Source organism: Sinohyriopsis cumingii, chromosome 14 (genome assembly GCF_028554795.1).
Source record: "Sinohyriopsis cumingii isolate HCF-2022 chromosome 14, ASM2855479v2, whole genome shotgun sequence".
NCBI classification, from domain to species: domain Eukaryota; kingdom Metazoa; phylum Mollusca; class Bivalvia; order Unionida; family Unionidae; genus Sinohyriopsis; species Sinohyriopsis cumingii.
This window is the reverse complement of record NC_142974.1, coordinates 22006638-22020366: the sequence shown is the minus strand read 5'-3', so window position 1 is coordinate 22020366 and position 13729 is coordinate 22006638. Positions and strand designations below refer to the sequence as shown.

Sequence of the window (13729 nt, the reverse complement as noted above, 5' to 3'; positions counted from 1 at the left end):
TCACTTTTTATGCTACTCTTTGTAAAACACTAGACTCGTAACAATAAAAATATATAAACGTAAAATTACGCTAAAACAATGATTTCTGAAAACTTAATTGAAGAACATACAGTCGCAAGAATATGTGTGGTGTTCGCAAAGTTCGCAAGGTGAATAGGTATTTCACAGAACAATAAATGTACACGTAATAAATATTTACCATTGCTAAAAATTTTTAGCATTATGGAACAACTTGCACATTATTTCCAATTTATGACACAAGTGTTGAGTTGGGGAAAGAAAGCATACCTGGTATACTCTCAATAGAAACGTGATGCTTTGAATTTGTTTCTAAATGCCTGATCATATGTATTATTACAGAAACTATTCCAAGTAATATCTGATCTTACTTATCCATATGTATCTTTATCATAGACTTTATGCTGAGCAACAAGCAATACAAAGATTACAATTCTGTCATCAACCAAGAAATTAAAATCGGTCACTGTAAGAGGTGAATAAAGTATTTACTTTCACACTGTGCTCGACAAAGGTCAATTGAAACGATACTCTCGAATTCATAACTGCTAAGATTAATACTTATTGTATTTGAAGATAACAACTATTATAACATATATATCGCATACCATTACGATTCATGCATCACATAGAAAACATTTTATCTATATAAACCTTATGCAGATCATGCAAGCGAATATTAACAACCTTTATATATGCAGTACACACAAGGACCGTTTCATTATATAATTCAAAACATGCGTAGTATGTGTTATGGTGCAATAGGAATAATACAACCAAAACAAGCAATTATTTCAATCTTTTACTGAACATTTTACACGAATTTAACAGTATGAACAAAACATGAGATGTTTCTAATAATATACTTTACTGCTGGCATGTGTGTGATCTTGATTAGAAAACAAAATCAGTTTTTTTAAAGAGAACGTAATAGATGCAATAAGAAATCCCAACGAAATACGAATACAATGAAATAGGTACGTAATTTGTTAAATAAAATTGATGACACTTCTTTGAAACGATGATCCATAAATAATCCACCTAACGTGTTTAATTTCCAAATGTGCATCGCCGAAGAGACGTAATGCCAGCTTTTTTATACCCATCGATCTTGGATAATACCTAAAATAAAGACATAAATGCATGTAGTGATTGTTTGTGGGTCGGTTTCTTCCAAGGCTGTATTTTCGAGACACCGAGAATGCACCAAATTGTACTGTTTGAATGAAATAAACTTTGCTCCTTAATCAATGAGGTCAAATGTCAGAATATCACTATGCCTGTCTGTCCTTACCCTCCCTGTGTCTGTGTGACTGTCTGTTTCTATCTTGCAACCCGACATTTTTAAACACTGTGTTGGACAGATACAAAGAAACTGACATAATGTATAACATGGATATCACAATCAATATACAATTCACACACACACACACAAACACACACACACTCACACGTATATATATATATATATATATATATATATATATATATATATATATATATATATATATATATATATAGATGTGTGTGTGTGTGTGTCTGTGTGTGTGTGCGTGTGCGAGTGTGTTTTTTTTTTTTGTATTTGTGTCATCTCTGCAGCTTGTGTATTGGTTCTGCTGGGTTAGGAGAAAGAAACTAAACTGTTGTTCAACATGTATTTTGTGGTTATGATCTATTTGTTTCAACGATAAGCATACGTGTCTGACGTGATCCTTGTCACATCTAGCATTCTGATGGCATTTATGTCATTTAAACACTTACCAAACATGCATACGGCTCTGTCCAGTTGTGCCTAACATATCCTACCTACGATTATGTATGAATCTTCACTATTTATTTGATTATAATGTTAATGACATAGACGGCTAATTTTCCATCTATCGTTGAGGGTATATATGTGACTGTTTTGGAGTTTCTTCGAAGCATTAACATTTTTAGTCATATCGCCAAGATGTATGCAGTGTTGCAGTTTATAATGATGATTATCACTGACTTTTCATGTCGCAGATATAACGCGTGATGTCACACCTCACCACATTATCTTCACATCAGTAATACCAGAAATAATGTTAATGTCATAAAGTGCAGCGCCTAGCAACACAGGTATTAGTGCCAATCTTTGATACGAATCAGCCGGGGTTCGAATCTGCGACCTCCGACTCCAAACAATTTGACACCGGATTGATGGATTGATTGATTGATGTAGGTTGATAGGTAGGTACCTACGTACTTATGTATGTATGTACGATATTATTTTATGTTGTATCATTATCTGGTCCTTTTTAAATGAACTAATTGTTCAAAGTAATTAGAAAGCATCTGCCGAGTTTAAACAAAAGATAAGAAGAACAATACCTATTGTTTTATTTGTTGTTTGCGTTTGGCTTGTACATTTTAAATTTGTTCTTTGACAGACTTTGGAGCTTGAGACGACATTTGGTACAATGTTGTCGAGTCAGAGGTTTACAGATTATTTCTCATTCTTCTCCAACACTGATGTTCATAGATCTATATGCATAATACAGTTTTAAGAATGGATTTGAGGTCAGTGCGGCAGATATTTTTCAAATCGTTGATCATTATGGTGTTTCATTAACTTGTAACAAACTGAATCAACATAATGAGAACTGAAATATTGAAATCAGGACATAACATATAAAAGACGTCCCACAACATTTATTATCTATTTTCAATTATTATACCTTTCATTTTGAAGATAGGTGTTGAAACGTATTTACATCTAGTATATGTTTATTCAATGTCAATATTTCGGAGCAAACGATTTGGTCGCTTTGAATTACACGTAGCTAGTATCCTTTTAGTTTATCAAGCCTGTGATTATGTCGCCGAGGATGCATACATTCGATTGTCGACCTCATTCCACGCCTCGAATTAATTTATGTATATTTGGTGAAGTCGATTTACACTGTGCCTTTCATAATTTTAGAGAACAGAAAATAGATGGAGAGAGATTGAAAGAGAGAACGGTTGATAAAATATACTAGATTCTATAACTCATTGATATTGGTCAATACTTACTCCTTGTAATCTGAGTTAACCTCCAACAGCTATTTTACTTTGGGCTGGTGCAGTTTTTTTAAGTCTGAAGAACAATATCAAAATACATTAATTCATGATCACGGGCATTGTTGTCAAATCTTCTCCCAGCAAGACACACTTGAAACTGAAATTGTTTGTTTCAAACTCAAGGAAGTACCTATTTTGTATATCACCGTGATCATTACATCTTGCCTGGTAAAAATCAATAGACAAATTATCCTTATAACAAGCGGGACCAATACAAAATTTAAATTTCATCTAAATCAGATATTTAATAATAAGCATTATTATTAAGACTTTTTCGCTCTAAATCTTTTTAACTGCATAAGAATTTTAAAATTAGAGAATTCATGTTAATGAAATGAACCCTAAGATTCAAACAAGCTTTGTCAACTAGATGTGGATATTCCTAAAGCATAACTTCAAACTTGGTCATTCACAAATAATAAATGAGCACCCTCAGTCTGTAACAAATTCCCTTCTTCAACAACCTCTTGCCACGCGATTATTTCTCATCGCAATTAGACGAAATGGAAATAAACAAAACTAAAGTCGCATTGTACTAGCAGGAATTAAACCTTCATATGATGCAAACTTCGATACGAGGAAATGCCAGTTCATGGAAGACTGCATATTTGAATAGGCGAGAACTTGGCAAATGACTGGTGAGTAGTATAGAAATTTATCCAATGAATGAATTATAATTATGAATAATATTATTGATCCGTTAAGTATGTGTCCCAAAAATGTAATACATTTTATAAAGGCCTTGACAATTATATCTATGACAATAAAAGCATTTGCAATTTATCAGCATGTAACGATCATATATGAAGTGGAATTTCGATTTTAAATATAATACATTGGAATCTTATTTGTGAAAATAAAGTTCTGTACCTAAAAGTATATAACATGATTGGTAATGAAACCCATATTTACATATATCTTCATTTAAATGCATTTTCATGGAAAAGCAGACATGTCAAATGCCAGTAAAATATTGTGTTATAAAGGATATTTAATTTGCACATTAAAGAATCTGCTCATAGAATAATTGCATCGATAATTCACGGTGTCCTAATTTAATATAACTTCATATTGTCGTTGCGTAGACGTTGCATGTATACTTATAAAAGTGTACACAAAAACATCTTTATAAGGAGTAAATCAAATGAAAATGTAATATTTATTGGTCTTCAATGGAATATGAAAACGTTCATTATCAATGGGTAGTAATATGTGCTTGTAATGTGCAATATAGTATAAGTCTAACGTTTTAGAATCGGGGTATGTAAATGGTACATACATATATACGTATACAGATATAGTAATTGATACATACATACATGCATGTATTCACGTACCAACGCACTTATAAATACATATATACATGCATGCATGCGTACATACATACATACATGCATACATGCATACATACATACATACATACATACATACATGCATGCATGCATGCATGCATACATACATAACTACATACATAACTACGTACATACATACATATATACATACATGCATAGATACATACATACATAACTACATACATACATACATATTTACATACATACATACATACATACATACATACATACATACATACATACATACATACATACATGCATGCATGCATGCATACATGCATACATACATAACTACATACATAACTACGTACATACATACAAACATACATACATACATACATACATACATACATGCATAGATACATACATACATAACTACATATATACATACATACATACATACATACATACATACATACATGCATACATACATACATACATACCTGTATGCATGTAGTATTTAAAAAGTAGCATAACAATAAAAGCTAAGCAAGTTTTGTAACATTCAACAAATAATATATTTGCCTATAATACTAATTGAAGTTTCATATAAAACAACTTACAGTATTGTGAATTAAATACAAAATATTCCAGAAAGTTAAATCTCAAGTCCTAATGAATTAAATTCTTATTAAATTCCAGCTGTGTTTTAAACCGGCACTATGGTAATGATAATTTGGAGGGCTAGTATGGGATAATGTACCAATCGTTTGGAGATTAGTGATGTGTCATATATATATTGATAGAAGTTATGAATATAATCCATGATGTCAGTGTCTGAATTATATTTAATTCCAGATTAATGTCCATGTCCTTGATTATTGATCTGTTTGTAATTCCAGTGAATAGTAACTTGAAAACATGAATAACTACTAAAAACTTGAGTCCACATTTGATGCAAAAGATGTTGTATATATAAAGCAATGAGTTTTAGGTAACCTCTCTATTAGATCATAATTTACTGCAGGTGATGGAATGGCAAACCTACGTGTTTTGCTGTTTTATACAGGAAACCTCGAGTTTAAATTGAAAAATGTCTATTGTATAGAATATGGAATCATAGCAAGTTACTATCCTGGACATCCAAGTACATGAATCCAGGACATACAATTAAATTTATTATTTTCATTGTTTGAAAAAATTGTATAGATATATGACACATGATAATACATGCACGTCTAAGAACAATACATCGATAATAATACAGGTAATTTATCTACAAATATCGCTTATATGCTGTCATACGAGAACTATATGGCATTACATATAATGAATCGTCATGAATTATGACAAAACAAAAATAAAATCTTTATATTTTTTAACTCAAGCCTCATCATAACAGATGTATGGTTTATTCCGGCGTCATTAGAACATATACGATAAGCACAGTTAAATCAAAAATATCGACAACAAAACATTAACAGCTACAGGATTTCCTCGTAACCTCTTTTCGACAATTTAAAAGTGTTATTGTTTTTCTCGCACTCAAATGCATATCATTCTTTTTCTATTTTGGCTTTCTAACGTTATTAGATACATTTGTCCACATCAATCAATAACATGTCTTGTAAAGTACCTCAAGGTTCAAGAGAAGTATCATTGTTCAAATGGAGAGTTGCTATCCACTTCGGGCAAACTCAAGATATGACCTTTACTTAGCTTTTTGTGATTTTGACATACTGACCTGTATAATGTCCTCTGACCTCGACTAGATTTGCAAAATTATTTTAACACTAAGTGTCGAGAAAAACCAAAAACTACAATATCAATAAAAATATTTAGAAAAAATTTCCTTAGAACTGAAAGTGTAAGATGAAAACCTCACATAAAAGTATTCAATTAAATCACAAATTATCCGAAAAGTGTTGTCACATGTCCAAAGGTATAGAAATTTAAAAATGAAATCCAGTATAGATTGTACTAAAATGTCGGTATTATTTTATTGTGCCATAGAGTCAGCGCTATCGATGGACTACTGAGATATAATCCAAAATGACTTCGGATGAATCCATATTAATCCCAAAATATTGATTTAGTTCTAAATTGAATGAGCACTTTACAATTTAAACGAATCGTTAAAACATTTTATCTCAAGGTAGACCTAACTAAAACTGAAACATTGATTTCTTGATAAAGGAGCTAAGAAACGTTAAATATGTTGTAAACATGCATCTTTGTTTGTACTATGTCACAATAATATTGTCTGGAAAACCTTATATTCTCAAAAGGAAATGTACCTCAACTGTAACAGGTTTAGGTATCTTTAAACATATGGTATCGCACCAAACCGATAAACATATGGTGGGCATAATAATTTGAAAAGGCCATTCAATGTCCTGAATTTAGAATCAATATAATGTTTAATAATATTATCTTACGGTTTACTCTATAATCATGGAAAAAGTTTAGTTGTGTTACATCACGCGTACAGAAAGAAATTTCCATGTTACAGACATATTCAACTGTTAAAGATACAATTTAGAGATCATTAATACTAGAAATAAATAACGTGTAAGAACGATAAGAAGCTGAGATGAGGATTGTGTTGTAGCAACTGAGGGTGCAACATTTAAATTAAAGCATCGTATGAGATAAAGCAAACAATTATTCGGAATCAAACTATTGTAACACAACAAAATATTGCTTTCGCATGATGTATAAGTCAAGGGTCTAATTAACGAATGGATCGAAGACACATGGCAAGCCAAGCTTTACTCTACAGGAATGACGTCTTGAAACTTACCCAAACTGAGATGTATTTTTTGTTTTTTATTTCTTTTTAAGAACTAAAACGTGTATGTGTTCTTCGTCCGCCATTATAATCCGCCGATAGACAAACACCTTGGAACTATTTGCTGATAGTCATATTTTAAGCGTATATTTCCTTTGCGATGCGTTTTGCTCTGAATTGGACCTTCTTGGTAATATGCACTATACATGTAAGGTTTGAATTAAAAACCAAAACAGGAATAATTATCATAAGTACCAGTTCAAAACAATAAATGTCAACAATGATAAAAAGAATGACTTTCAGTGACATAAGTCAATCGAATTAGAATGAAGGCATGTTTTATGGTTATTGTGTATACATATGGTCATGGTATGATTCATGTGCTTTGTTTGGTGACAAGATAAACGAACTAGAGCAAATTGTTACTATTGTCCTGAACACAATACAATGCAATTCTCCTAATGAAAAGTTATTATTATTATTAGTAGTAGTAGTAGTAGTAGTATTAGTAATGGTATTAGCAGTAGCAGTAGTGGAGGCAATAGTAGTAGTAGCAATAGTGTGGTCTATGCAACAAGAAACTATTAATACATTACCTAGAAATGATATCAGACCATCTCCATCAAAATCAAAATGATCAAATACCTCTTCTATTTTCTCAGCGACAATACTACCCGATACGGCAGCCCTTCAAAAAAGGTACAGATCTTTAGAATTGTTTTCATCGGGTCACATGTAAAACTAATGATGATTTGCATAGTCGTCTGTTGCTAGTAGGTTCCAAAACTGACAGATGATATATAGTTATGAATGAATAATTAGATGATGTTCATAATCTATATTATTTCGAGTTCATTTACGTAAAATATGCTACATACAGTTGATGAAATAAATGTTTTTTTTTTTGTTTTTTTTTTCTATCTCCTCAACTACACCTACTGTTACCTATGGTACTAAGACAATATTATCAAGCACGACAGTATGAACGTAACAGTTGAAACAATCTTCCCGCATTTTGATACCACGGCTGAAATAATCGGTTACACTCAGTGTAATATTATATATTGGTTAACGTATATAGGCAAACCGAATTTACATAGTAATAATAATAGATCATTCCAAAGGAAATAGTTGTAACATCAAAGGGAAATCGTAGGATACCATATGTTTGTAAAGAATAGATCGTCAGATGAGTTCTTACCTGAACTCTTCTTTGTTAAGATGAAAGTCTTTGTTCGTGTCAGAAATGAGGAATGATTTTTCGTATGCATCCCATTCATCGTCCGAAAATGAACGTGATATCCTTGTCGACCTAAAAGTGTTGGAACAATCGGTGCCTGAAAAAAGAAATCATGGATATTGAAGCTTTTTGCAAAAGGAAAACACGTCACTAACATTGTAATTTGGCGTGAAAATATGTGTCAAAATGAAAACAGGATACATAGCTATGCTCAAATTACCTGAATCAAATCTATTTCATGAATCGAAATGAAATTAGCTGATGCCATAATTATGTAGAAGTCCTAGGTACAACATCATTCTCATCACTAGCACGAGTCACTCTACCACTACATTACTGTCTTTTGCTTAATCAATATCAATAAACCTTTTTCACCTTATTACACTTATTGCATTGTGAATCATTTACATTTTGAATGACAGAGTAAGTTAGGTAATTGGAGAAATATTACTTGTAAGAAGTGGACATTCCCAGATTTTAAAAATAAATAGTTTGTTTATCAATAATACAAAGTGGAAACTGTAAGACATTGCGAAATGTGTTATGAAGAGTCCTAACATTTCTACCACAATATATAATGATTAAAATTTCGAATACATTTTAGTGGTATTACAAACTATATTCAATCCTAGGAGTATTGATGTGACTGAGATGATATTCGACGTAATGCTGAGCCAACTTTGTTCAATTGAATCACAATGATACAATCCACGAATTTATCATTGTTTGAATTTCACTAGAAATCACTAATCTACTTCAAAATGATCACTGTAGTTTTCCAGGTAAGAATAACTTGAGTCAAATTGAATACATACATTCGAACATCAATGAAATAATGGACAAAACAACAATACAAGTGTCTCAGCTCAGAACGTACAGCGCGAATAAAATATGTCTTGCTACATGAAATGATTTAGTCCCCTTTTTGCAGTTGGGTCTCAATTTGCATGTTAGAACAAAAACCAAATGGAAATGTTTCATTCTGGAAAGCTCCAAACGTTTACAAGATAAAGCCCTAGTTATAATAAGGCGTTCCTTTTCTAACATTTTAGTATTAAATATTGTAGACAACAGGTTGATCCGGTATTTCGTGAGTTCGGATCATCTAGAACACGAACTTCATATTGGAAAATGACACGTCCAAATACAATTATTCATAGCATATATTGAATGTTCAAGCTAACACACAACGCAAATAACATATGCATAACACCCCCCAAGAAAATGTAATCTTTCGCGCAATAAAGCTTTCGTTTCATTTTATTCACTATTTGTCAAATGTGCACTTGATATATATTTGCATAAGATGACCCAAATTATGCAAGAAACATTGTAAGATGTCCAACCAAGTTAACGTGCAAATACTATTATATTGATTAGTTTCCCTTGACGTGACAATGTTAACAGTGTGTCCCTGCAATATCGAACTCCTACTACAAAGACTGTTATTTTCAACTTTAGTCATCTCAGTCGAAGCAAGGGGTTGGAATCACTAAATTCAATGATCGGAGAAGGAGCAGAAGTAATACTTACTTCGAAGTGTTGCATAGTCAATAGCAAAGCCTAAACAATTCTTCCCGATTTTTGGAAACATTTCTCTCGTGCATTAATATATTTTTAGATAATTAGTACACTGGATAATCCACATCATTAATATCTTCCTGAAACCACACTATACTAGCTCAAACATATTCTGCATCAAACTATAATTTAACGAATTTGAGATCAAAGATAACATGCATATATTCAACGCATACTGGGCCTAACAAGCAGTACATCAGAAACAGACAGCATCCATTCAGATACATCTGTACGTAAATTTGTTTTATTTGTGATTGATTCGACACAAAATACCTTTCATAATCTATGAACTGCATATCGGACTATAAACAAAGTGAGAAGAATAGAAAATAGGACAAAATTTAACATTTTTGTTGTTGTATTTTATTCTTATCTAAAACTGGATATTTTTAGAATCTGGAATGACTGGTTAAAATGAGGTAAGTGACAAGACATGGTATAATGTACAATCATTATGTAAATCATTAATTACTGATGGTTCATTAAATATGTATAACACCCAATAACCTTGTTTAGTCTAATGCACTATGAAAAACTGACACTATCTTCTTTACAAAAAGGCAATCTTTTCAAAACCCATCAAAACACTAAATAACTGACTGATTAATTTTATAGCCAAAGGTAAAATTCATATCAGTCATGCATCATATAAATTGATTTACTTCTTACGTGATTTCGGTTAACGGTTAACAAACATCCTTCATCCAGGTTTCCTTAGACATTCAACAGTTGTTAATATTAGTTATTTATGTGTTAGGTTAAAACCGTTTCAAAGTTCCATACATTATTCCCAAGCATATTTGATATCAATCCATGTTTACTCTATATTGTTTGTTATCTCTATTGTGTTCGCTACTCATTAAACTGATTCAAACAAATACAGTAGCCTTCAACAGTTATTAACCATCTTGAAGCGTATCACGTGCATAATGTATGGTTTTGTTTAACCGCCATTCCGGTTCTATACTTATTTCAATAATAAAAAGTTCGCTTCGATTGGAATTATATGCAACATTATCCATTATCAGTTAATATACTTTGGATGAACCATTATTCATTTTCTGGAAATAATAGTTATATTAAGACTGAAGACCGTTAAAAAAAAATTAAAATGAATTAAAATGTGTAACCTTTCTCCGTTTTAAATCATTCAGTTCAATTTCCATAAGTTATTCAAAGTGACCGTGAACTTAATATTATTCAACCTAAGGCTACATCAAAACATCTAGATATATTAGGAGCAGAGACAGGCTTATTGACATGTGAAATGTCCATCAACTTACTATGGTAGGGTGAAATTCTACATTATTGTGCATGACATACAACTATGTTCCCTTTCTGATTTTTATAAATTGTTATGGGATAATGCAATTATGCATGGCAAGCTTCTAAAAGATTAATGAAAAATCAAATCGTACTAGAAGACATTCATTGCATTCTCATACACTAGGAAACCAGTTTCATTAAAGACTGTATTAGATTGATATTTAAAGTCATATCCTCAACATTTAGAATAACATTTTTGGCTCATCATCATCATCATCATCATCTCACTCTCTCTCTCTCGAATAAAATGATCATCTGATCATTTACATTTGAGTCCTCCTCAGTTATGTTTTATATGCATTGATTTAGGCAGTCAGGGTATCAACCATTTTCTGTAAGGATTTACATATATTTACCAACAAAAATGAATTGTATTTTAAATAAATATAACTTAGGTTCTTTAGCTTCAAATAAGCATTTGATAAGTGTAGAATGCTGATATTATCCGCGAATGAAACAATACATCAAGAGATCGCCATGGAAATACTACATTTTAATTGTTCAATGAGGAACACGAGCTATCTAACTTTCTTATGAAGAACATTGTTTTATATGAAATTATTTATTATATTTAATAGTAGAATATATATATATATATATATATATATATATATATATATATATATATATATATATATATATATATATATATATATTACACAGTTGCTGTATTTGAAATGCACTGCACAAACGTAAGTATTCTATCCATATTAAAATGATTGAGTTGTTTTAAATTACAAATCGTACACATCTTTGAGAGTCCGTGTTCTATTGATTATACAATGAATCTGTCAAATTTAGACTTTCTAATGTTGCATAACGTCATTCGAAACATGGTCATTAAAGATTTATCTAGCTTAGATCTCTTGGTTTGATACGTTATACATGAAATGTAGACCAAGAAAGAAATATAATTGTAATGGTATATAACAGATCTATAATTATAAATATGATGTGCAATATGTTTAAATTACATATAATATTAACAAGGCAAAACAACGAACGAATAAATACCTCTGGGGAAAATGACCGCTAGCAGAAAGACAAGCAGCAAACAAAAGACTACAACCTTCATCGTGATAAATGAAATTCAATCTCGAGTCTGAGCTGCCGAGGGATCTTATTAAAAACTTCATTTATACCTTCATTTATATATCTGTCTGTTTATCGTGGTCATCAAAAAAGGTCAGACATGGTATATGCCACAACACTGCGTAATTCGAAAATAATACCATTTTGACACTGTTTATTTTATCTTTAAAAAGGAATTGCATTACTCATTACTTAATGTTATCCCAAGTAACGATTACGGCTCAGGCCAGATCCACACTTTATATTCAGATTTATAAATGATACTACAATGGAATGGGCTTTTCACGCAACTTAGTTTGTTGTTGCAATAAATGTATTGTCGGTCAACAATGGAAAGGTAGCAATTCGAAAGAAAAACAACACTAAGCTTAACTGACATGGATTCAATACTTCGATAACACATTCATATCATTGTTGTTTTAACCAGGCTGGACGGTTACGGCTACGTCAGCTCTATCAATTTATAACAATATTATTATCAGACCCTGGGGTTTTATATGCTTAATGAAGCGTAACGGCAAGCTATGCAAGATGCAGATAATTACCGATAACACAAGTCATTTCGTACCGATGGTTTTGTCATTTTAACCCACATTGTTTATAGTAAAACGCCGACAAACTCATACAAAATGAATTAGCATGTTAATAATTTACCTTAAAGTATTTTAAACTGTATGCCCACCAACAGCCTTAGGTTGGGTGTCTTTCTCAATTACTGTGCATGACATACACATATTTTCTCTTTTTCATTAGCACAGATTGTTTAGGGATATTGTGATAATGCATGCAAGCTTCAAAGTGGTTTTCTGAGAGGTCATATGGCACTAGAAGTCATTGAATTCATTCTCACACATGGGCAAAGCAGCTACAAGAAAGACTTCATTATATTGATTTTTAAAGCGCAATGCTATGTTATATTCATATCGTCAACATTTTCAACATCTTTTATACTCATCATCGTCATGATCATTATGATCATCTCTCTCTCTCTCTCTCTCTCAACGTAAAAGGATCATATAATCATTTACATCTCATTAATCTTCAATCATACATGTTCTAGTGTACTGGAGATCCTAAACATTCCAAAAAATTTTCGTAAATATATTAAGGCAGGTAGAGTAACAGCCATGTTTTACAAGGATTTACATGCATTTATCGACTAAAAATGTGCTGTATTTTAGAATAACTTAACGAAGCATGTTTAGCTTCAAATAATTAATTGATGAGTGAAGAATGTTGTCATTATTCGCGGACCGAAAAAAATTCAAGAGAAAACCATGGAAACTGCTAAATATTTAACTG

General features: G+C 31.5%; 1 protein-coding gene across 1 annotated transcript; it reads right to left on the bottom strand.

Annotated features, from left to right (window-relative positions):
* Positions 1-807: 807 nt before the first annotated feature.
* LOC149783409 (uncharacterized) lies at positions 808-12452 on the bottom strand. Its single transcript, XM_089933106.1, has 5 exons — positions 12350-12452; positions 8390-8525; positions 7785-7876; positions 3058-3121; positions 808-1140 (listed from the first exon to the last, which is right to left on the bottom strand). Exons 1-4 carry the CDS (start codon positions 12408-12410, stop codon positions 3087-3089), a joined length of 324 nt encoding a protein of 107 aa, XP_089789232.1. The 5' UTR covers positions 12411-12452; the 3' UTR covers positions 808-1140; positions 3058-3086.
* Between the last annotated feature and the right edge of the window lie 1277 nt (positions 12453-13729).